The sequence below is a fragment of the Rutilus rutilus genome, assembly GCF_951802725.1.
Source record: "Rutilus rutilus genome assembly, chromosome: 11".
NCBI lineage: Eukaryota > Metazoa > Chordata > Actinopteri > Cypriniformes > Leuciscidae > Rutilus > Rutilus rutilus.
Genome location: NC_140216.1, coordinates 30681484 through 30702524, shown reverse-complemented (window position 1 = coordinate 30702524; position 21041 = coordinate 30681484). Strand labels below are relative to the sequence as shown.

The 21041-nt window shown below is 41.8% G+C and overlaps 1 protein-coding gene across 3 annotated transcripts in view; it reads left to right on the top strand.

Annotated features, from left to right (window-relative positions):
• The window catches only part of kmt2ba (lysine (K)-specific methyltransferase 2Ba), a 29374-nt gene extending 11835 nt beyond the window's left edge, over positions 1 to 17539 (top strand). For 2 of the 3 annotated variants that reach the window (XM_084422963.1, XM_084422962.1), the window contains exons 10-37: positions 1467 to 1561; positions 2587 to 2964; positions 3891 to 4004; positions 4150 to 4296; positions 4487 to 4579; positions 4696 to 4813; positions 5068 to 5181; positions 5263 to 5450; positions 5577 to 5675; positions 5957 to 6067; positions 6224 to 6300; positions 6722 to 6822; positions 6920 to 7002; positions 7081 to 7215; positions 7299 to 7457; positions 7546 to 7663; positions 7752 to 7830; positions 8134 to 8294; positions 8444 to 8599; positions 9753 to 12183; positions 12596 to 12715; positions 12796 to 12914; positions 13021 to 13149; positions 13256 to 13508; positions 13598 to 13705; positions 14131 to 14214; positions 15490 to 15619; positions 15721 to 17539. In XM_084422963.1, the coding sequence (XP_084279089.1) occupies positions 1467 to 1561; positions 2587 to 2964; positions 3891 to 4004; positions 4150 to 4296; positions 4487 to 4579; positions 4696 to 4813; positions 5068 to 5181; positions 5263 to 5450; positions 5577 to 5675; positions 5957 to 6067; positions 6224 to 6300; positions 6722 to 6822; positions 6920 to 7002; positions 7081 to 7215; positions 7299 to 7457; positions 7546 to 7663; positions 7752 to 7830; positions 8134 to 8294; positions 8444 to 8599; positions 9753 to 12183; positions 12596 to 12715; positions 12796 to 12914; positions 13021 to 13149; positions 13256 to 13508; positions 13598 to 13705; positions 14131 to 14214; positions 15490 to 15619; positions 15721 to 15996 (6176 nt within the window). In that variant the 3' untranslated portion in view covers positions 15997 to 17539. The remainder of the gene's footprint in view (positions 1 to 1466; positions 1562 to 2586; positions 2965 to 3890; positions 4005 to 4149; positions 4297 to 4486; positions 4580 to 4695; positions 4814 to 5067; positions 5182 to 5262; positions 5451 to 5576; positions 5676 to 5956; positions 6068 to 6223; positions 6301 to 6721; positions 6823 to 6919; positions 7003 to 7080; positions 7216 to 7298; positions 7458 to 7545; positions 7664 to 7751; positions 7831 to 8133; positions 8295 to 8443; positions 8600 to 9752; positions 12184 to 12595; positions 12716 to 12795; positions 12915 to 13020; positions 13150 to 13255; positions 13509 to 13597; positions 13706 to 14130; positions 14215 to 15489; positions 15620 to 15720) is intronic. The other variant, XM_084422964.1, reaches the window with a different exon arrangement.
• The last annotated feature ends 3502 nt before the right edge of the window (positions 17540 to 21041 follow it).

The window sequence follows — 21041 nt, the reverse complement described above, 5'->3', positions numbered from 1 at the left end:
TCTGGTAAGTTTGTGCACAGTGGTAATCACATTTTTTTCAAAAAAAGACAAGGTAATACAAATTTTTCAGACGGCACACAGTGAAATTGGTTACAGCATGTCGGTTGTACAGCATAACACATTGGTTATAGCACAGCGTATTTTAAAATCAAGGATTTAAAGTTTGTCGATCACGTCTCCAGTTAAGCTGAACAGCTGGATCAATTTTTCACACGGACAGACCGTCACGCGCAGAGTAACACGCAATCATGCAGCCTACAAATGCACACTTCAGAAGATCTCACAGCTGGATTCCATTAAATCTGCAAGGTTTGTGAAAATAAATGTTTTAGATATTCAAAGAGTCATTTTAATGATATAAATGCGTATTTACTTCATCTTGACGGAAAATGAGAAAGTATTGTAGTGTTTGCATTTCTGTTACTAATATAAATGCAAACGCTATACTTTTTCACGTACCATTTACCATAACAGTTCTATCTAATAACGTATTAGATATGACTGTTAAACAGAGACCACGTGAGTGCTGTTATCAGGAGCTGCAAGTCTCAGGCGTTCTCATTGATGCCTGTCAAAATAAAAGTCCTGCTTCTAACACATCAAGCCAATCAGAAAAACTCATCGGCCGATGCCAATATTTTAAAAATGCCTCGCCGATATATATCGGACGAAAACTAATCTGTATCTGAACCTACTTCACCTTTCCACGAGACAGCGGGTGAAGCAGCACCTGAGGCTTCCCATTTCCAGGACATGCATATTTCATCACTGGACTGTAGTAGTGAGACTACCACGACAACGACACAAATCGGCACAATGCCAAATGATTTTGTCTCATTATAACAGCGAAAACACCTATGGTCATAAAGATAAGAGTAAGACATCATTCGAAACTGTAAAGGGTCTATTTTTATCTGTGTACACTCACAATAAAAACAAAACATTGCGCTTTTGTAAAATAAAGAAGAGCAGGATGCGCTGTCTGCCGTCTCAGTTTCCTTTCCCTGAAGTTGTGCGTGTCACAAAAATGAACCGAAACTCAGCATATAGGCTACTACTTGTTGCAGTTTTTTCTTTCGTTTTGTTAATCTGTATTTAAATGAAATATATTTCGTTTATATTTATTCCTTTTATATACGTATATATACATATATATTCTGTTTTTCTCCTTGAACTGAAGCGTTGCATGTGCGTGATGTGACGATGTATGAATCTTAATGATCTGTTGTTTATGCTGCTATTTGCACATGTAAAACTGATTTTTTTGGGGGGGGGTATTTTTAATGGCTCATAGACACTTATCCATTCTGATTTTAATCTAATAATTCAGGGGAAAAACCCAAAATTAACATCCCTAGCCTATATATATTGTGGCCCCTTCATTTTAAGATGGGACCCCCCCCAAAATAAAATTCTGTAAAACCAGTGTCTCTGAGACTCAACCAATACTTTGAACTTCTTTCCAGACATGGCTACCTCTGTAACTGCTCCAGAAGAAGCAACAAAGCAGAAAAGGCAAGGGCTTTACAGAGCATTTTGGGCCCAACGCAGAATTAATAAGGTACAGTAACTCATCGTCATTTTGATGATCTCAAAATGGATAATCTGACAATTAATCGACCTGGGCTTAGTCTCCCAAAAGCATTGTAAGCCTAAGTAGATCGTAAAACCACTGCCACCCAATGGTCTCTACAATAAACTTAGCTCACAAGAAATGTTTTTTTTATTTTTTTATTTTTTACTTAATTTTCACATGTTAAACCATCTATCTTAATTTTTTTTGGTGCATCTAGATTTTATTTTATTGGTTGGCACATTGCATTCCCAAATGCACGTTATAAGTGACCCAAACTCAGATGCGGAGATGTGTTTGTGTGGGGCAAAATTTACTGAACCACGCATATATTTATTTAATTAAATCACAGCCTTTGCCATTTTCATAATCACACTTAGCCATATTGCGATTTTGGTTTTGTTTAGATTAATTGTATAGCCTTATTTTGGTATTTCACTTATAGCTCAATCCAATTACTGAATCACCACTGAAATAAAATGTTATCCTCTTTAACTCTGTCTAATTGAATGCATTTGGGAATTATCTCTTGTCTTTCTCTCTTTAAAATAAAACTGCTCTTGCCCTTTTCTTGGTTGCAGTTTTTCCTGTCTCTCCAGCTACAGCATTACAGCATGTCCTAACCAGGTGTTACATGACAAGATTCTGCCATCAAGTCATTTTTCTGTCCTTGCCTTCTCAACGAGATAAATTAAAACCCAAACGTGTGACAAAAATGGCTTTTTGCATATTGCTTTTTGTGGTTGCCTCAACTCAACAAAAGAATTATAACCATTTATAATGTTCTGCCTGGTTAGGACGCTGTTGGACTAGTAGTACTCTTTCCTTTGTTCTAAACATATACATCTGATGGTGATGGGAATGGTTTCTTTCCTCTGTTTCCTCTCATGCTCTGTTTGGTGACAGTCCTCCTCCCGCCCAGTTTTTATCGATTCCTTTTCCTGCTTGTATCCACTGTACGCTGGTCCCCTCGTATTCCCCCAATTCTCTTGGTGTTTTTGACATTTACACAGGAGCCACTTAAACCATCTTCATCATCATCTTCATCATCATCGGACCCTCCAGCACCACCCCACCATCCCTTCACCCCCACAGGAAGTCCCTCCCTCAAGCCTGAGCGCAAGCTGCTGTTGCGGCTGGAAAGGCTACCGGCCAGTGTTGTGCAAGCGGCCTTGTTGGGCGTAGCAATCCCGGACACCGCAAAGTCACAGAAAGTGATGTGCGAGGTGGTGGAAGAGGAGCAAGCTTTTTTTCATTGCTCCTCTCTTACTCATTCTCAGAGTTCGGCGGAGCACACGCCTTCTAGTGTCCTGACTCCGCTGGCCAATGGCTGCACCCAGAGAGGCAAGTTGTCACAGCGGACGATGAACAAGATTCGCGTGGACTTCAAGGTCAGAGCTGAGATTTCTATGATTTTTATATGAAACCAAAAGCTCTGTTTTTTTGGGGTGTTGTAGATGAATATTGATAAAAAAAATTCATTGTTCATTCAAAACAACAAAAATAAAACAAAAAATAATAAGTTTTAAACAAAGTTTTATAAACACACACCCACACACTCATGTTTGGTTTGCTATCTTTATATATATATTAAATCTGTTTTTGTTGCATGTACCTTTTACATTGTTTTTTAATTATGGCCCAAAAAAAAAAAAATCCTAATGGTAAATAAGTTATTTAAAATATTTGTAAATTATGTACAATTTAAATTGTTACATTTTTAGTTTTGGGGTGATATTTAAAGTCATAGGGTTAAAGTCATCATGAAATCAAAATTGACCCTATTTGCTTTTATTAGCGCACATTTACTAGTCGTGTGGTGAACAATTCATTTGTGCAAGATAATACACTGAAAAAAATGTGTTTGTCGTGGTAATCTTTAATCAAAATCTGAAAATTTGCTTCTGCTCTGGAATGGCTTTCCTTCTCTGATGACGTCAGTTTGATGGCTTGGGTTGAATAACTTTAATCACTCCCCTCAAACCGTCAGTCTGCTTTGAGCGAGGAATGGAGATGAGGTGCGCTAAAGTAAAACCCCGCCCTCTATTCAATATTCCGTTTCACTTGGAAATGCGTCACAACACTGAAGTAAAGTCGGTTGCAACTTCTGGCTCACGTGGACTTGAAGCCAGAAATGTTCTTGATGGTTTTTGTGACAATAACCCCTTTTTCCCACTTCATTTATTTAATAATAATAATAAAAAAAGCTGTTAAGAGGTCTGTGTTAAGTCTGTTTTTAATTCCCAAAAGTGGATCTCAAACGTTTTTATTTTGCTGCCTCTTTAATTTGTTAACATTTTAATGTTGATTTATGCAGGAGGATTGTAACATCCAGAATGTGTGGTTGATGGGAGGATTAAGCATTCTCACTTCAGTTCCCATCATGCCCCAGTCTGTGTGTCTGCTCTGTGCCAGCAAAGGCCAACATGATGTAAGATCCAGCTTTCAATACATCACTAAAGACCACAGAATCATCATCCATATTCCTTCAATCATAACTCAAAATTTCATTATTTGCTGAATAATCTATCTATTGGCCCTTATCTAATTTTGAGTTTGATTGATCTTTTTTCCAGATGATCTACTGTCAGATGTGCTGTGAGCCTTTTCACCGTTTCTGCCTGTCACCAGACGACTGCCCAAAGGAGGAGAACAAGGAGAACTGGTGCTGCAGACGCTGCAAGTTCTGCCATGTTTGTGGCCGCAAGAGCAAGCAAGCAAAGGTGCATTACACTTTTAATTTAGTACTAATACAGAATAGTCATGAAGGTGTTATTACTTTTCTAATTAATCAGACCTATAGTTTTCACATTGCAGAAGAGAAAAATATTGTAAAAGTACATCGAAGGAGCCATGCAAGTACATATATTTGACAACAAATCAACTAATCATATTCTGTTCTTCCTCATTCAGCCAGTTTTGCAGTGCAAGAGATGCATGTACTGCTACCATCCATCCTGTTTAGGACCCACATATCCCAAATCTGTAAAAATGAACACCTCTTGGGTGAGTTATCTCCCTAAAATCATCATTCTAATTTTCACTTAGCTTGACAGACATTGCGTTTGAATTATTCATACAGTGGTAAGGCCATCAATTAAGTCTGCTTTGTTTCTTTGCAGATTTGTATGCTGTGTATCAGGTGTAAGAGCTGCGGTGTGACTCCTGGGAAGTCCTCGGACTTGTCCTGGAACAGTGAGCTGGACCTCTGCCCTGACTGTAGCAAACTCCATAGCAAAGGTTTGACAATGCAAACGTGTAGTCAGATACTAGTTCAGTCTGACATTTTAATTGAAATTTTTTAATTATATTAATTAAATAATGTGATTTCATTGCTTATTTTTATTTAATTGTATTAATTCAGTTAACTGAATAATAATATTACTTGTATATATATCATTACATTTTAATATAAACAAATTTGTTTAACTCACGGTTTTGTGTGATTATGTCTAAGAATTTTGCATTGTAATTTGTTGATTGTGTTTTCTCAGGGAACTTCTGCACTGTCTGTCTGAAGTGCTTTGAGGAACATGAGTTTGACAGCAGCATGATGCAGTGTGCCCGATGTGCACACTGGGTCCATCCCAAATGTGAGGGGCTCACAGGTGAGATCCATTTTCAATGCCTTGCTGATCACACACACTGTACTCTGTCCTGTATTTCCTTCCTGTGTTTTTCATCTTCAGATGATCTGTATGAGATCCTTTGTCGTCTACGGGGGAAGAGCCTGGTGTTTTCCTGTGCTCCCTGCAGTAAGAGATTCCGCAGCGGCTGGCAGGATGTCGTGCAGGTCGTTTTGAGGAACGGTCTAGAGAAGATCATGGCTGGATTGAGGAGCTCTCTGAACATCTGTCACCTCCTTGTATGTGCGCAGGTGAGGTTTGAGCAGTCTGTGTACTGAGAATATGTCCCCTTTAAGATTTAGTTTGAATGATTTATCTGTTCACCCTCCTGTAGTGTCTAGGTGAATCAGATGTGTTTTATGTGTGTATCTGAACAGTGTGAGGCCTGTCCAGATTTTGAGGTTGTAAAGAAACAGTCAGGCTGTTGTTTACATCCTATAGAGAAGAAGCTGGAGAATGACCTGTACACTTCACTGGTGAGATCTTTTATACATGTGAAACAAGTTGACAACATAAATAGGTTTTTCAAGAAGAATTGTGTTTCTATTTCTATTGTCTACTAACTTTCTATATCCTTAATAATCCAATACTATGTATAATTTACATTCAATCTAAACATTTCCTATGCATTTGGAGAAGAACCATTGAATTAGTCAGTCTATCAATATATTTAAGTTGGAAATCACAGTTTAGAGATTTGGTATCAGTTAAATAGGTATAAAACATTAACTAAATGCTGTTTGCTCTGTCCTTTCAGAAAGCATTTCATGAGGATGTGGTGATGGTGTTGGTGGAAAGGCTGAGAAAAGAAGAATATCTTCCAGTGGAGCAAAGGCCCACAAGCCAAGCCAAGCTGTATTACATAAAGGTAATGTTTTTTTCTTTCTTTCTGTAGGTCTACAATAGCTGCTGGTGTTCAGTTTAGCTGTTATTGGATATTTTAAAGCAATGCATATTTTATGAGTGATATTTGCAGACTGTAGTTCATTTTGGTGCATATTTTGTCTTTGTTCTGTCTTTGCAGCTAGTAGAACAAGTATTTAGCTGGTTCAACAGTCAGGACCCCAAAACATGGAACCCTCGTATGCAAGAATTTCCACGGTATGAACTTGATTTTTCTTATTTTTAAAGCAATAAAGTATTCCGGGTTAAACAACTTGTTGCTCTGTAGACTGTCGATTACCATCGAAAATAACTTTGAGTCATCATTCAGATTGTAACCAACAAAAATGAGTTTATAAGTCGGTTGTTCTGTTGGGTTTACAAACTGAAATGTTTAACTTGTATTTTTGCTACAGCACTTATATTAATGATTCATATTCCTTAAAGTCAGTATTAAACTTTGAGCAAATTAAATTGGGAATCAGTGGATCTCAACCTTTTTGACTTCAAACATGTCTTATTTTAAGTCTTCTTGAGGCCCCCTTGGAAATTTGTTGAGAACCACTCTGCTGCATGTATTCCGGTTTTTCTATTTGTGATGTTTTTAGTAAAGTTTCATTTTGCCCCTTTTGTTTCATAGTGGTATGCTTCCTGAAGCTGTAATTCCCCCCAGCAATGAACACAGTTATGCACAATGGCTTAAAGAGCAGAACCCAGAAAACTCTCACTCAAAATCTCAAGGTAAGCACATTGTGTTTTTATCTTTATGGCTCATGCTCTTATCTTGTTTGTATCTTGTTTGTATCTTATTTTGTTAATTTGTGTCCATGAACCACAGATCTGCAGAATGTGAACTCTCAGTCTTTCATGGATGAAAGACAGTGCTCCCTCTGTCAGCAACATGGAGATGCCAAACCGAATGTAGGTGAAACCTCGAGCAGTTCTCTGTTCTGGGATGATTATTCTGTTGGACTCAGTTGAGTTGTATTGTATGTGTAGGATGCTGGTAGGCTGCTGAATATTGGACAGAATGAATGGGCTCATGTGAACTGCTGCATGTGGTCGGCGGAAGTGCAGGAAGTCAAAGGTGCTTTGCTGCATGTTCACAGTGCCGTTGCCAGGGGCCGGTTCATGGTAAGTATCAAGTTTTATATTGGCCCGGAATGTATATGTAGAATGAAATGTAGAAATATTATTAAATGTACCTTTTTTTCCAGCGCTGTGAAAGTTGTGGCCAAACAGGGGCGACTGTGGGTTGTTGTCTCACCTCGTGTCAGAGTAACTACCACTTCATGTGTGCTCGTGCCAGCAACTGTGTCTTCCAGTGTGATAAGAAAGTCTACTGTTACAAACACCGTGATCTCATAGACAGCAAGGTTTGTATGTTTAGCAAAACTGTTAATGTTTTACAGTTACTGTATAATTTGAAGTGAGAAGAATGTAAACAAGCTTTTCTTTTTATAGATTGAACAAGGCAATGGTTTTGAAGTTCTCAGAAGGGTCTACGTTGATTTTGATGGAATCAGTCTGCGTAGGAAGTTTCTAACAGGCTTGGAGCCAGAGTCTGTAAATGTGATGATTGGTGAGCAAGCGGATCCTTTTTTATTTTTATTTTTTTTGGTGTTTAAAAATACGAGAGAATTCAAAAATGTTCATGATTTACCATGCAGGGTCTCTACACATTCAAAAACTTGGTGTTCTGACAGAGCTGTCTGCAAATTCTGGAAAATTGTATCCAGTTGGTTACCAGTAAGTAACAAAGTTTAAAATCACTCTGCTTTCATTTGATCATTCTTTTCATTTGATACTGGTGATGATCAGTTATCAAAGCATTAGTCACATAATTCCTTTTGTAGTACAATTATTGTCCAAAAAATCATTAAAAAAACATTAAAGCGTTTAGCGGAACTTAGATTGTTAACAGCAAACTAGTATCAGCTTCAGATTGCACATTCAACCTCTATGAATGTTTATTTTAAAGAAGCAATAGTTGTTCCAGCTTGATGATCTTTTTCCATAGTAATCTGTACTCATAGTTTGATCTGGTCTCAGATGTTCTAGATGGTATTGGAGCACAGTTGACCCTCGCAGGCGATGCCGGTACACTTGTAAAGTGACAGAGGTGCGACCTTCAACACGGTGCAAAACTCCTTGTTTCTTGGTGGACCAGGGAGAAAATCACACAATTGTACACAGCCCAAAAGTTCACAATGGTGTGTGTTTAAGTATATCTATCTACATGCATATTGTTTGTTTTTTTAACATTTAAGCATTTAATTTAGAGCCTGTACAGTTTTTGGCCAGCATGGTGTAAAATCTTTGTACTTTGTTAATTTTTCAAAATCATATTTCTGTCTCGTAGATGAGGATGGCACAGACAGCGAGTCTTTTTCACCTGAGCTTCCTCCCATCACCCCCTCCAAGACTAAACAGGACTCAGGGGTCGCAGGTAAGACTCCTGGGTATCCACACAACAGGAGACCAGCAGGAGGAATGTTCAGACCATTACCTTCCCCAGGTAAGATTCTTCCATCATTTTTAAGTTTTCTGTTAATTTATTAAACAAATAAATCAAATTACATCAAATTTCAATATGATGAAAAATTTCATCATTTACTCGGGTATTTCAGGGTACCCTCATGTCATTCCATACCCATCACACATCCATGTGAATCGAATTAGTATAAATAATAAGTATTAAAATTAAGAGATGAGAAGGTATGAACTGACAATGATTTATTGGCAAGTGACATGTGCATTCCATTCCCTCTCTTAGAGGTGTTTAGGAACACCTTAGAGCTTAACAAATAAAGCATTCCTGTAAAAAAAAAAAAAAAAAAAACCGGAACAAAGTCCAAAGCCCCGTCCACACTACTGCGTTTTCGTTTAAAAACGGAGACCTTTTGCTACGTTTGCACGACCCAAAATGGAAAAGTTTAGAAACGCTGCCGACCTGTTTTTCGTTTTGAATCTCCGGAGGGTGTTTTACTGTGGACGGGTCAAAACGGAGGACTTTAGAAACGATGACGTAGTAGAGGCTCACGCTCGGATCTATGATTGGGTGTCATCAGTCATGGCGTAGGCTATATCTTTTCTAGCAGCTGTTGTGCAAGTAAATTCTGCATTTTACAATGCTAACTGCCTACATGCGCCAGAGGCAAGCTATTATTCGAGCGATCTGTGACAATTCCCGGTAAAATAGTGACAATGTGACAATTCCCGTGTGCAACTGACAATTCCCGATAAAATAGTTTACGTTTGATAATTCCCGGTATCGACCGTGTACATGGAGCGTCGGTTTTGGGTTAACCCGGGAAGAACCAGCGCATGGTGGGATAATTTTATCAATGAAGTTGTGTTTACACCGGCTCGCGCATGCCCAGTGTTGGTGAATGGTCACGTGATCCGCGTTTTCAGTCGTTTTAATGTGGACGGAGATCAATTCTAATACGCAGCTAAAACGCTGGTGTGGACGGAGATCGTATTCGTTTTAATTCTCCGTTTCTAAACGAAAACGCAGTAGTGTGGACGGGGCCAAAGTCTTTATCAACAGAAAGTAATCAAATGTAAAACACTGCATAGTCTTCACTCTTTATAAATATAGATTAATCCTACTGAAGAGCAGCGATTGATTTTTCTCTGTATCTTTTGTTGTTTTATTAACATCTCAGGAAATGCTATTTCCACATCCCATCACATTTTGACCATCAGTGACCTTGATGAGACACGGCGTGCAACAAGGAGACTTTCCACACGTAGCCGAAACGCCTCTCCTCCCCCTGTGGTACTTTCGGGCCCGATGGCTCAGCGATCAGGGAGCTCGATTCACCCTAGGTCGCTTTCATTCAGCCCCCCTGTCTCACCACTTGGTGCAACCGAGAACCTCCTGAGCACCACTTCACCTCGACGAAGAGGGAGGCCTTCTTCGTTATCTCCATCTAGCATCACCTCAGGACCCTCACCGCCACAAGCAGCTCTCCGAAGTCCCTCTTCGACTGCACCTTCATCTGTACGCCACTCCTCACGACTTCAACAGCCTTTCACAACCACAACACATAAAACTGACGAGGTGGATCAGGAGTTCTTTGCCTTGTCAGAGCCAGAGGAGGCTGCAGGTGCGCCAAGCCACAGAATTCCCACCACATCTGACAAGTCGGATCAAGAACTGCTTTCTGCGCACTTTGATCCAGACACAGATGTGGCTTTGGCCTCAGTATTGAACGCAAAGCTTGAATTTGATGAGGCTTTGCTCAATGAAAATGTGGCTCTGGATTGTGACCCTCAAGGTAGTGAGGCAGATGTGGAAGAAGGAGCCTGCAAATACATCTCTGGCAGGAATGATCTGTCATCGCCTGTGACTTCAGAGATGCAGATGGAAACAGATGATGATGTTGCTGACCATTATCTAAATTTCTCTCGCACAGTTGTGGTCCGTGAGCCTGCCAAAGACTCTACACAAGCAGGTCTTGCTGTCCTTTCTAACTCAGGGTCCATCTCGCAGCTGGATGGAGCTGACAATGACTCAGAGAGTGATACAGGTGAAGCCAACACAGATGATGATACTCAGGAAGTAGGGAGTAGTTTTTGTAGTCAGGATACTGAGCCATTAAAACTCACTGGTCCAAACAAGGGCAGAACCCTTGGCGACGGGCAGCTAGTTTGCACGCAAGCATCGATTGCAAATCCACATACAGAAGATTCTGTTGATCAGAATGCTCAGCCAGAGACTCAAAACATGGACCAGGTTTGTGAAGAACAGGAAATAAGTAATTTAAAAGAGAGCGGAGAATTGCTTGTTGACCTTAGCGCTGACATATCCAACCAACAGGAAGCATCCTTCACAGAAGGATTGAAAGCAACAACCCCCATCATTTACAAAGGTGGTGATCTTGTGACGAGCCAAGAAGTAGTCTTGATGGAGAATGAATCAACAGAGAGCTCGCAAGAGGTGTTCTTGGACGACGCCAGTGGGAATTTTATATCCGCTGTTGATGGCAGAGTTTTGGACTTGACAGAAAATGCTGCTGGTCCTGATGCGGCAAGTGATTCCTCACCAATAAACAAGGATGAATCTGTTTTAGAGAGAGATGTGTTGCCTGTTGAGAATCTGGCACCAACCATGCCAATGAGTGGTACTAGAACAATTCATGTAGTTGCACCAGCTATGCACACAAAAAGACGTTATGTGACTATACAACCTGGATCCCAACCCAAAACTCTCCACATGGCAATACCTACTGCCACCTCTCTGCCGCTCTCCATGCCCGTCAGTGTTGTCTCATCTCCTCCCACCTTTTCCATTGCACAGCAAGGAACTCTGTTTGCTCATGCCCCTGCTGTAGTGAATGGTTTCGGAGCTCTGCAGAAGGAAGCCACAAAGGGTCGTGCGATCGCCATACGCATTGCCACCCCAAAACAAGTGACAGGACAGTCTCTGCTCCAGTGTTTGCCCGGTACACCCTCTACACCTCAGGTTCTTCTGGTCAACCGTGCTGGACAGATTCTAGTGAAAAACCCACAGACTAATACCTACCAAGTACCTAGTGCTAATTCCCCCTCGTATACCCAAATCAGCCAGATTGCGAAGATAATCCACAGTAGTAACGTTCTCCAGCGACCCGTCCCTAAGGTTACGGTGATACCAGTGCCGCAGCTTCAGACTAGTCTCAGCAAAACCACACCAACGCGCATCATATCTTACAGCAGCAGCAATCGAGCAGCACCGTCAACCCAGGTGCTTATCAGGAGGATTCCTCAGAGTTATCCTGGTCCGCCGATAGAAAGAGCTGACTTGATTTCTGAAGGTGGGCGGAAAGAAATGGCCCAGGCTATTATTGATAAAGCAATGGCAAGTCACCGTGAAATGGCTAGTCCAATCAGCACGAACCCTTCTCAGCTCCACCTTGATAAACGCCTCTCTCCTGAATCGATGGAATCATCTACTGGGTGTCGTCTTCGAACTCAACCGAACATCTTGTCCCACTCCAGACCTCCAGTCAAGATCAAGAGAGTGTCTTCATTAACTGATCGAATTGGTGTGAAAAGATGCAGGACAGACTTCTTGGATCAAATAGATCCTTGTTCCCAGGATGACCCCAGCAGGTAGGGACGAATATTTAGTCAAATCGGTCAGGATGATCTAATCATTGGCCTAGGTTTAGATTATTTTAGAGACCTAACATCTAGGAGGGGGATTTCCTGTTTTTTAGAATGTAAACAGTCCATCTGATGTAATGCTATCATTTTGTGCCATAAAAGGTTATAGTAAATGCTGTGAAAAAGTTAGATTTTCAGTTTTTCTGCATATTCATGCATTACACTGAATAACATCTATAAATGCACAAAAGCGACTTACCATGAACAAAAACACCAGCTGCCTGGTGGACCTGATCATGAACCAAATCTTAATTCATTACGACAGATAATGTCATATTGAACATCTCAACTGGATGTTCTTGTTAATTTATTTTTATTTTCATCATTTAATAATAATCGTTATTTTTCACATTTTTAGATCAAATCGGGTTAGAATAAAGGCTCCCAGTGTAAAGGATGTGCTCGACTTTGACGAACCTGATGTTGGATCTCTTGACCAGCAGAAGATTGATGAATCCAAGATTGCTGAACTAGAGCGGTCAGTAAGGAGAATTTAAAATCACATTTAGTCATGTTTTACCCTAGAAAATCACAATATTTTCTTTTTCTTCTTTTTAGAATTACTCCAAATAATTTGGAGCCCACTGCGGCGCAGGAAAATGACACACGAGACGGTGGTAAATCTCAATGTTTGAGCTCAAAATATAGTGATTCCTCTGACTGGGCCCCATATGCAGGTTAATATGAAATATGGCTTTGACGTTAGACACATTTGTTGTAGTTGCTCGCACTAATTCGATGAACAGTTCTATGAAAAGTTCACTGCATGTGTAATTGTTTCAGGCTGGAGTTCAGATGAGGACTCCCCATCACCTGGCAAGCAGGATAAATGTGCCAGTCTGTATCAACCCCACCTGCGTTTCCAAATTACCAGTGAGGATGGTTTTAGCGTAGAGGCCGACAGCATGGATGGTCAGTTTCGAGAAATCTTGTACTGGGACCATGAAAAAAGCAATTGGGTTTCTTCCTATAAAACTTGGGCACATTATGATACATTTCCTTCACTGTTTCTCTTCAGTGGCGTGGAAAGCAGTAATGGATGGTGTCCAGGAGGCACGGATAGGCTGTCGGCTGGAGCAGTTGCCCATCAGCAGGGTCAGTGGTGCCAGGGTGCTGGGTGTCCTCCACGATGCTGTGCTCTTCCTGCTGGAGCAGTTGCAGGGTGCTTCCCTCTGCCAGAAACACCGTTTCCGTTTCCACCAGCATGAACTACCAGAAGAGGTGCTGCCCATCAACCCCAGTGGCTGTGCCCGCGCAGAGGTCTATGTGCGGTAAGCATCAGTAAAGACTATCTGAACTCATGAAAAGTTACTTCATTTTCAAGTTTTGAACTCAAAAACTACCTTTTTTCACTCTCCAGAAAATCTACCTTTGATATGTTTAATTTCTTGGCGTCGCAACATCGACAGCTTCCTGAGTCTAGGCCATGTGATGATGAAGAGGATGATGTTATGCTCAAATCCAGCAGGTTAGACACTCAGCAACATGTGAATATAATACACTACCCACTTTAAGATGTTTTTTGAAAGAGGTCTCTTGCTCACCAAGGCTGTATTTATTTGGTTTAAAAGAACTGTTTTACATCATTACTCCAGTCTTCAGTGTCACGTGATCCTTCAGAAATCATTCTAATATGCTGATTTGCTGCTCAATTAGTATAATTGTTTTTTATACTTAATTAAAAGTTCAAAAGAGTAGAATTTATTTGAAATAAAAATCTTTTGTAACATAAATCTCTTTACTTCATAAGAGACTTCTTTCAAAAACATTAAAATCGTACGGGCCCAAACTTTTGAACAGTTGTGTGTGTGTGTGTGTGTGTGTGTGTGTATGCATGCATGTAAAAATCTCAAGAGTGTATATATTCATTCTTGCATTTCAATTTCCCTTCAGAAGAGCCACAAGTACGGAGTTGCCAGTGGCTATGAGGTTCAGACACTTGGAAAGAACCTCCAAAGAAGCTGTGGGAGTTTACAGGTAATTCCTTCCAGTGTGATACAGCACAAAACCTAGCTGTGTAAAATTTCTAATAACCAATCCCATGCCAATAAAAGAGATTTGATCTCTAAAGATGAAAATAGTGTTCATTTTTTCAGCAGTTTTTTTTATTTAATCTTAGTCTTAGTCCTGTGTCAAATGTACTTTTTAGTTTTTATCATGTTAAGTCAACCTTGTCCTGTTTTTGTTTTGTCAAGTTTTAGTCGACTAAACGTCTTGGCAAACTAGTTTTAGTCAATGAAAACTGTCACATTTTCGTCATTAAATTGATAATCCTGGTTATTTTGCTCAAAATTATAATCACAATGATTGTGGTGATTTGAATTTTTTTTTCTTTTACTTTTTTTATTTCATTTCATTTAAGCACAATATCTCAATGAAGATCGCACTTTATTCTCAGTGTAGAAAGACTACCGTGCGCTTGGTTGCCAGATTGAGAAGATTAAGTAAAACACCAGGTAGAAAATGTAACCTTTTAAGAGAAAGGCTCTAATTGACCCTTCGCAAAGACCCGCCCCCCTTAGTTACTGTCGCTATGCCCGACAAGCTACGCTGCTCTCACGCAACACCATGTTCTCACGCAGTGAAAAATACATCGCGGAGCAGAGAGGAGACTGACAACACGCTGACAGACAGGACAGACCAGGTTACTTTTCGGTTACTTTTGATATTAGACATATTAAACAAAGTCTCACCTTTCAAATTTGGTCATTTTTTAAAAGAAATTTAAACGATACATACCGTTTTGTGGCTCTTAAATGTGTCTGACAGATCGCTGTAGAGCATCAGTTAAAGCTGCTCGTGAACCGATCATCTCTTCCTTCTAGTTAATTTATAGCATCAAATAAACATGAATGAACATAAGTAGGAATGTTGTTTTAACCGTGGAAAGGAGTCAGTACATTCCGTTTTTCAAGTTCAAATTCTCCCATGTTAATCTACTAACTCTCCTGACTGCTTTGTCGGACAAAATGGCGGATGGCGGATTATGATTGGTCAGATCACCTGTCAATCAAGCTCCCTGCGAAGGGTCAATTGGGGGCTTAAAAATCTTGACCTTTTTTAAAAACCTTTTTACTTTTTCGTCAACGATATTGCATGTTGACATATTCACAGTTATTGTTTAATGGCGTTGGTGTCGTCTCGTTTTAGTCATGGAAAAAAGGACGTTGGCGAACATTTTCCGTCATAGATTTTGTTAATGTAATTAACACTAGATGAAAAGTAACCACGTTTTCCTTGTCTCCACGATAGATCTGCTATACATGGTCGTGGTCTTTTCTGCAAGAGGAACATTGAGGCTGGGGAGATGGTGATCGAGTATGCTGGGAATGTCATCCGCTCAGTTCTCACAGACAAAAGGGAGAAATACTATGATGGCAAGGTAAATGTGATTTAAAAACGTCAATTTATCCATTTGCAGTTTTCGCCAGGCTTTCTTTCCTAACACTCTACTGTCTAATTCCTCCCTCCGTCTCCTCAAAGGGCATCGGCTGCTACATGTTTCGCATTGACGACTTCGATGTGGTGGATGCCACCATGCATGGAAACGCGGCACGGTTTATCAATCACTCCTGCGACCCGAACTGTTATTCGAGAGTCATCAACGTGGAGAGCCAGAAGCACATCGTTATTTTCGCCCTGCGGAAGATTTACCGTGGAGAGGAGCTCACCTACGACTACAAGTTCCCCATTGAAGATGCAAACAACAAATTGCACTGTAATTGCGGGGCCCGTCGCTGCCGACGCTTCCTGAACTAAAGTCACCGTGGTTTACTCTGGCACATGGGTGGAAATAGGAGGTTTGCGAGGGGATATTTTGGTATGGGTGGCTATTTTTGAAGGAAGACACTCATTACAGGTGCTTGAGGGTATGGAGATGAAGGATACACCATATTTATATTGATTGGCCTGGTGTGTAGCGTTTTTAGACCACCACTCACAACTTGATTGGTTACCTCGTATGAGCTATATTTCCTACCCCAACATTCAACAACCTGGAAAGTCCTGGACTGGATGAGGCAGATGATTGCTTTGATTTAACAATTAAAAATTGTGACCTCAAACGAATACCCTTTACTTAACTATTTCACCAGTTTTCCCCAGCATGCCTTTCAAATCTTGCCACTGGTAAAACAGTAGATCTTTTTCTGGAAGAATCCTTTAGCTGTCAGAACTAATGTACAGAGGTTTTCATAGTGGAAGATACCCTGAAGTTTCAAAGGGTGTGATTATTTTTGCTACTGAATCAGAGGAGTTCCTGTGATGGGTCGTCCTCAATAGCACCTTAATAATCTTTGCTCTCTCCCCCCCCCCCCCCTCCCAGAAATGTTGGCACTGTACATAGATGTACATTTTGGTGAACTATGAACAATCTTGCCACACAACATAGTTTGTAAACAGGAGCCTGTATGTTTCCAGAACATTTACATTTGTATATTTCACAGTGTGGTTTTTTTACATGGGTGCAAATGAATGCATCACTTCGAACATGCTTTTAAAAAAAACATTCTAACAAAACAAATTCCCTTGACTGGTAGAGATAGGGTACCTTTGCTCTGAATGCATGTACAGACAGTTTTGCAGCATTCTGGGTCATGTACAGATTACCTTTCTTCATAAGACTTCACCCAAAGCCCAGTTTTTGACTCATTGATTTTAAGAACCCACTGTTTTTATGTGCTTTTATATCTTAAGGTCAGTCTTTGGATGGGTCTATTGTAATATTCTCTATATTAGGATTACTTGTGCAGTGTTAAATGTTCAAAAAACTCCCATCCTGATCAAAACATGCACAGGTATTAACAGAAATATTCAAACCCATACTCATGAATGGCGGGTTTAGCTTGAAACAGCCGACTTGCTTCTAATAGCCATGTGTTTGTTCCTTTCCTCATGCAGCGCGTTTAGGCCGACTCTCATTTCCATTTTGTTTGACTACCTCAGTAGCTCAGTAAACCAGTGACAGCTAGTTGAAGTTACAGTGCAAACAATAGTAAAAAATTATGCTGGGATAATCCCGAAATAGCTTTGATTTTATGCAACGTGACTGTAGGGGTTGTTTGTTTCATTTGTTTGTTTTTCCAGAGAATTCCCGGATCCCTCTTCCCTCGTGCTTTTGTACAGAATTGAAGTGTGCTTATTAAAAATGAAGACTGAGGCTTGATTCCATCACTGAACGTGATCCAACTCAAAGTGAAACTTTGTGTATAGTTGTATACAAGAATTTCTAAATCTGTTCAATTTTTCTACGCACTTTTTTTTATTTATGATGTTCTGTACGTAATAAAGATATTTGAACAAAGTACATTCTTGAATTTTTTTTTTTTGTAAATATTTTAAGTTGGCATTAAAACAAAATTGATCATGTTTACTGTATTACAGCATGTTATACTAAATAAAAAATGGCTTCCGTTCTGCCTTTAATGAACTTTAACTTGATTTGACCCTTTAAAAATCTTGCAAATAGTTCATTTGGATTTATTAACTATTTATTTTGACTTTTATCTGAAAATGTTTAAGATTTATTATTTAGTAATGGTGGATTTGTGGGCAAGGTCAATTTAAATTTGGAAGGGGGAAAGTCAAAAAGTATTACATTTATTATAAAGTTGAAATATTTATTAGAATTCATAATAATCAATATTAGTTAATTTATATCGATAATAGTCCATCCATCTTCTTCCGCTTATCCGGGGCCGGGTCGCGGGGGCAGCAGTCTAAGCAGAGATGCCCAGACTTCCCTCTCCCTAGACACTTCCTCCAGCTCTTCCGGGGGGACACCGAGGCGTTCCCAGGCCAGCCGGGAGACATAGTCTCTCCAGCGTGTCCTAGGTCTTCCCCGGGGTCTCCTCCCAGTGGGACGCGCCCGGAACACCTTCCCGGGAAGGCGTCCAGGAGGCATCCGGAACAGATGCCCGAGCCACCTCAGCTGACCCCTCTCGATGTGGAGGAGCAGCGGCTCTACTCTGAGCTCCTCCCGAGTGACCGAGCTTCTCACCCTATCTCTAAGGGATCGCCCAGCCACCCTGCAGAGAAAGCTCATTTCGGCCACCTGTATCCGGGATCTTGTCCTTTCGGTCATGACCCACAGCTCATGACCATAGGTGAGAGTAGGAACGTAGATTGACCGGTAAATCGAAAGCTTCGCCTTGCGGCTCAGCTCTTTCTTCACCACGACAGACCGGCGACAAAGGGCAGCCCTGCATGTCCAACATGCACCGGGAACAAGTCTGACTTACTGCCGGCAATGCGAACCAAGCTCCTGCTTCGGTCGTACAGGGACTGGACAGCCCTTAGTAAAGGACCCCGGACCCCATACTCCCGGAGCACCCTCCATAGGCCGCTGAGAGGGACACAGTCGAATGCCTTCTCCAAATCCACAAAGCACATGTGGACTGGTTGGGCAAACTCCCATGAACCCTCCAGCACCCTGTAGAGGGTATAGAGCTGGTCCAGTGTTCCACGGCCTGGACGAAAACCACACTGTTCCTCCTGAATCCGAGGTTCTACTATCGGCCGTATTCTCCTCTCCAGTACCCTGGCATAGACTTTCCCAGGGAGGCTGAGAAGTGTGATTCCCCCTGTAGTTGGAACACACCCTCCGGTCCCCCTTCTTAAAAAGAGGGACCACCACCCCGGTCTGCCATCCCAGAGGCACTGTCCCCGACCGCCACGCGATGCTGCAGAGGCGTGTCAGCCAAGACAGCCCCACAACATCCAGAGACTTGAGGTACTCAGGGCGGATCTCATCCACCCCCGGTGCCTTGCCACCGAGGAGTTTCTTGACTACCTCGGTGACTTCAGCTTGGGTGATGGACGAGTCCACCTCTGAGCCCTCAGCCTCTGCTTCCTCAATGGAAGACGTGACGGCGGGATTGAGGAGATCCTCGAAGTATTCCTTCCACCGTCCAACAACATCCCCAGTTGAGGTCAACAGCTCCCCACCTCTACTGTAGACAGCGTTGGTAGGGCACTGCTTCCCCCTCCTGAGGCGCCGGACGGTTTGCCAGAATCTCTTCTAGGCCAGCCGATAGTCCTTCTCCATGGCCTCACCGAACTCCTGCCAGGCCCGAGTTTTTGCCTCCACAACCACCCGGGCTGCAGTTCGCTTGGCCTGCCGGTACCCGTCAGCTGCCTCAGGAGTCCCGCAAGCCAACCAGGCCCGATAGGACTCCTTCTTCAGCTTGACGGCATCCCTTACTTCCGGTGTCCACCACCGGGTTCGGGGATTGCCGCCTCGACAGGCACCGGAGACCTTACGGCCACAGCTCCGAGTGGCTGCTTCGACAATGGAGGTGGAGAACATGGTCCACTCGGACTCAATATCTCCAGTCTCCCTCGGGATCCGGTCGAAGCTCCGCCGGAGGTGGGAGTTGAAGATCTCTCTGACAGGAGACTCGGCCAAACGTTCCCAGCAGACCCTCACAGTACGCTTGGGTCTGCCGAGTCTGTCCAGCTTCCTCCCCCGCCATCGGATCCAACTCACCACCAGGTGGTGATCAGTTGACAGCTCCGACCCTCTCTTTACCCGAGTGTCCAAGACATACGGCCTAGGGTGTCCTGGTGCCACGTGCACTGATGGACACCCTTATGCTTGAACATGGTGTTCGTTATGGACAAACTGTAACTAGCACAGAAGTCCAATAACTGAACACCGCTCGGGTTCAGATCAGGGGGGCCGTTCCTCCCAATCACGCCCCTCCAGGTGTCACTGTCGCTGCCCACGTGGGCATTGAAGTCCCCCAGTAGAACGACGGAGTCCCCAGTTGGAGCACTTTCCAGCACCCCTCCCAGAGACCCCAAGAAGGCCGGGTACTCTGCACTGCCGTTTGGTCCGTAGGCACACACGACAGTGAGAGACCTATCCCCGACCCGTAGGCGCAGGGAAACGACCCTCTCGTTCACTGGGGTGAACTCCAACACATGCGGAACATTGCTATAAGCAAACCCACACCAGCCCGCCGCCTCTCACCATGGGCAACTCCAGAGTGGTGAAGAGTCCATCCTCTCTCTCGAGGAGTGTGGTTCCAGAGCCCAAGCCGTGCGTAGAGGTGATCCCGACTATCTCTAGTCGGAACCGATCGATAATAGTAATAAAAAAATAATTGAAATGTAAGTGTAATTAAATTAAATGAAATCGATAATAGTAATTTCATTTAATTACATTTACATTGATCATTTACATTTATCATTTATCATAAACCTGTATGATAATTGACCAGAATCCGTGTATCATTCGTTCAGTCGTTTTTTTATTTAATATTGAAAGTAGAAAAATGAGAAAACAGTTCCTTTTTCGATTTTCATTTTTTCCCAAAAAACGAAAAACAAGAATTCAGCTTGATTTTTCGTTTTTCGTTCTGAGGTAGAAAAATGTATAAACAGCTGGAATATTCGAATTTTACACGTGGGTGGGAATGAAACGCCCCTTTCCTTTGATTTGTCAGCCGAAGATCAAACTGACCCGTCATCAGTTCTTCCTCAGTTCTGCACTGCAGAATAAAAGTCCTCGCGTTGTGATTCCTAACACGTTTTTTGCAACTACATTTCATCTTTTTTTCCCATCAAATAACCAGACTAACATGGCTCGACACAACCCGTACTGGGAAAAACACTAGACAGGGCTTTCTTCTGTGTAGATATAAATTCACCTACGCTTTGCATCAGCTGGGTATGCCTAAATGACGGCGGTTAGCCTACATGGTCGCCCTCGCCCAGTAATTTTTTTTTTTAAATAATAAATGAAGATATAAATCAATATAATTAGTTGTAAATTTAATATTTTTAACACTAATACAAAAAGA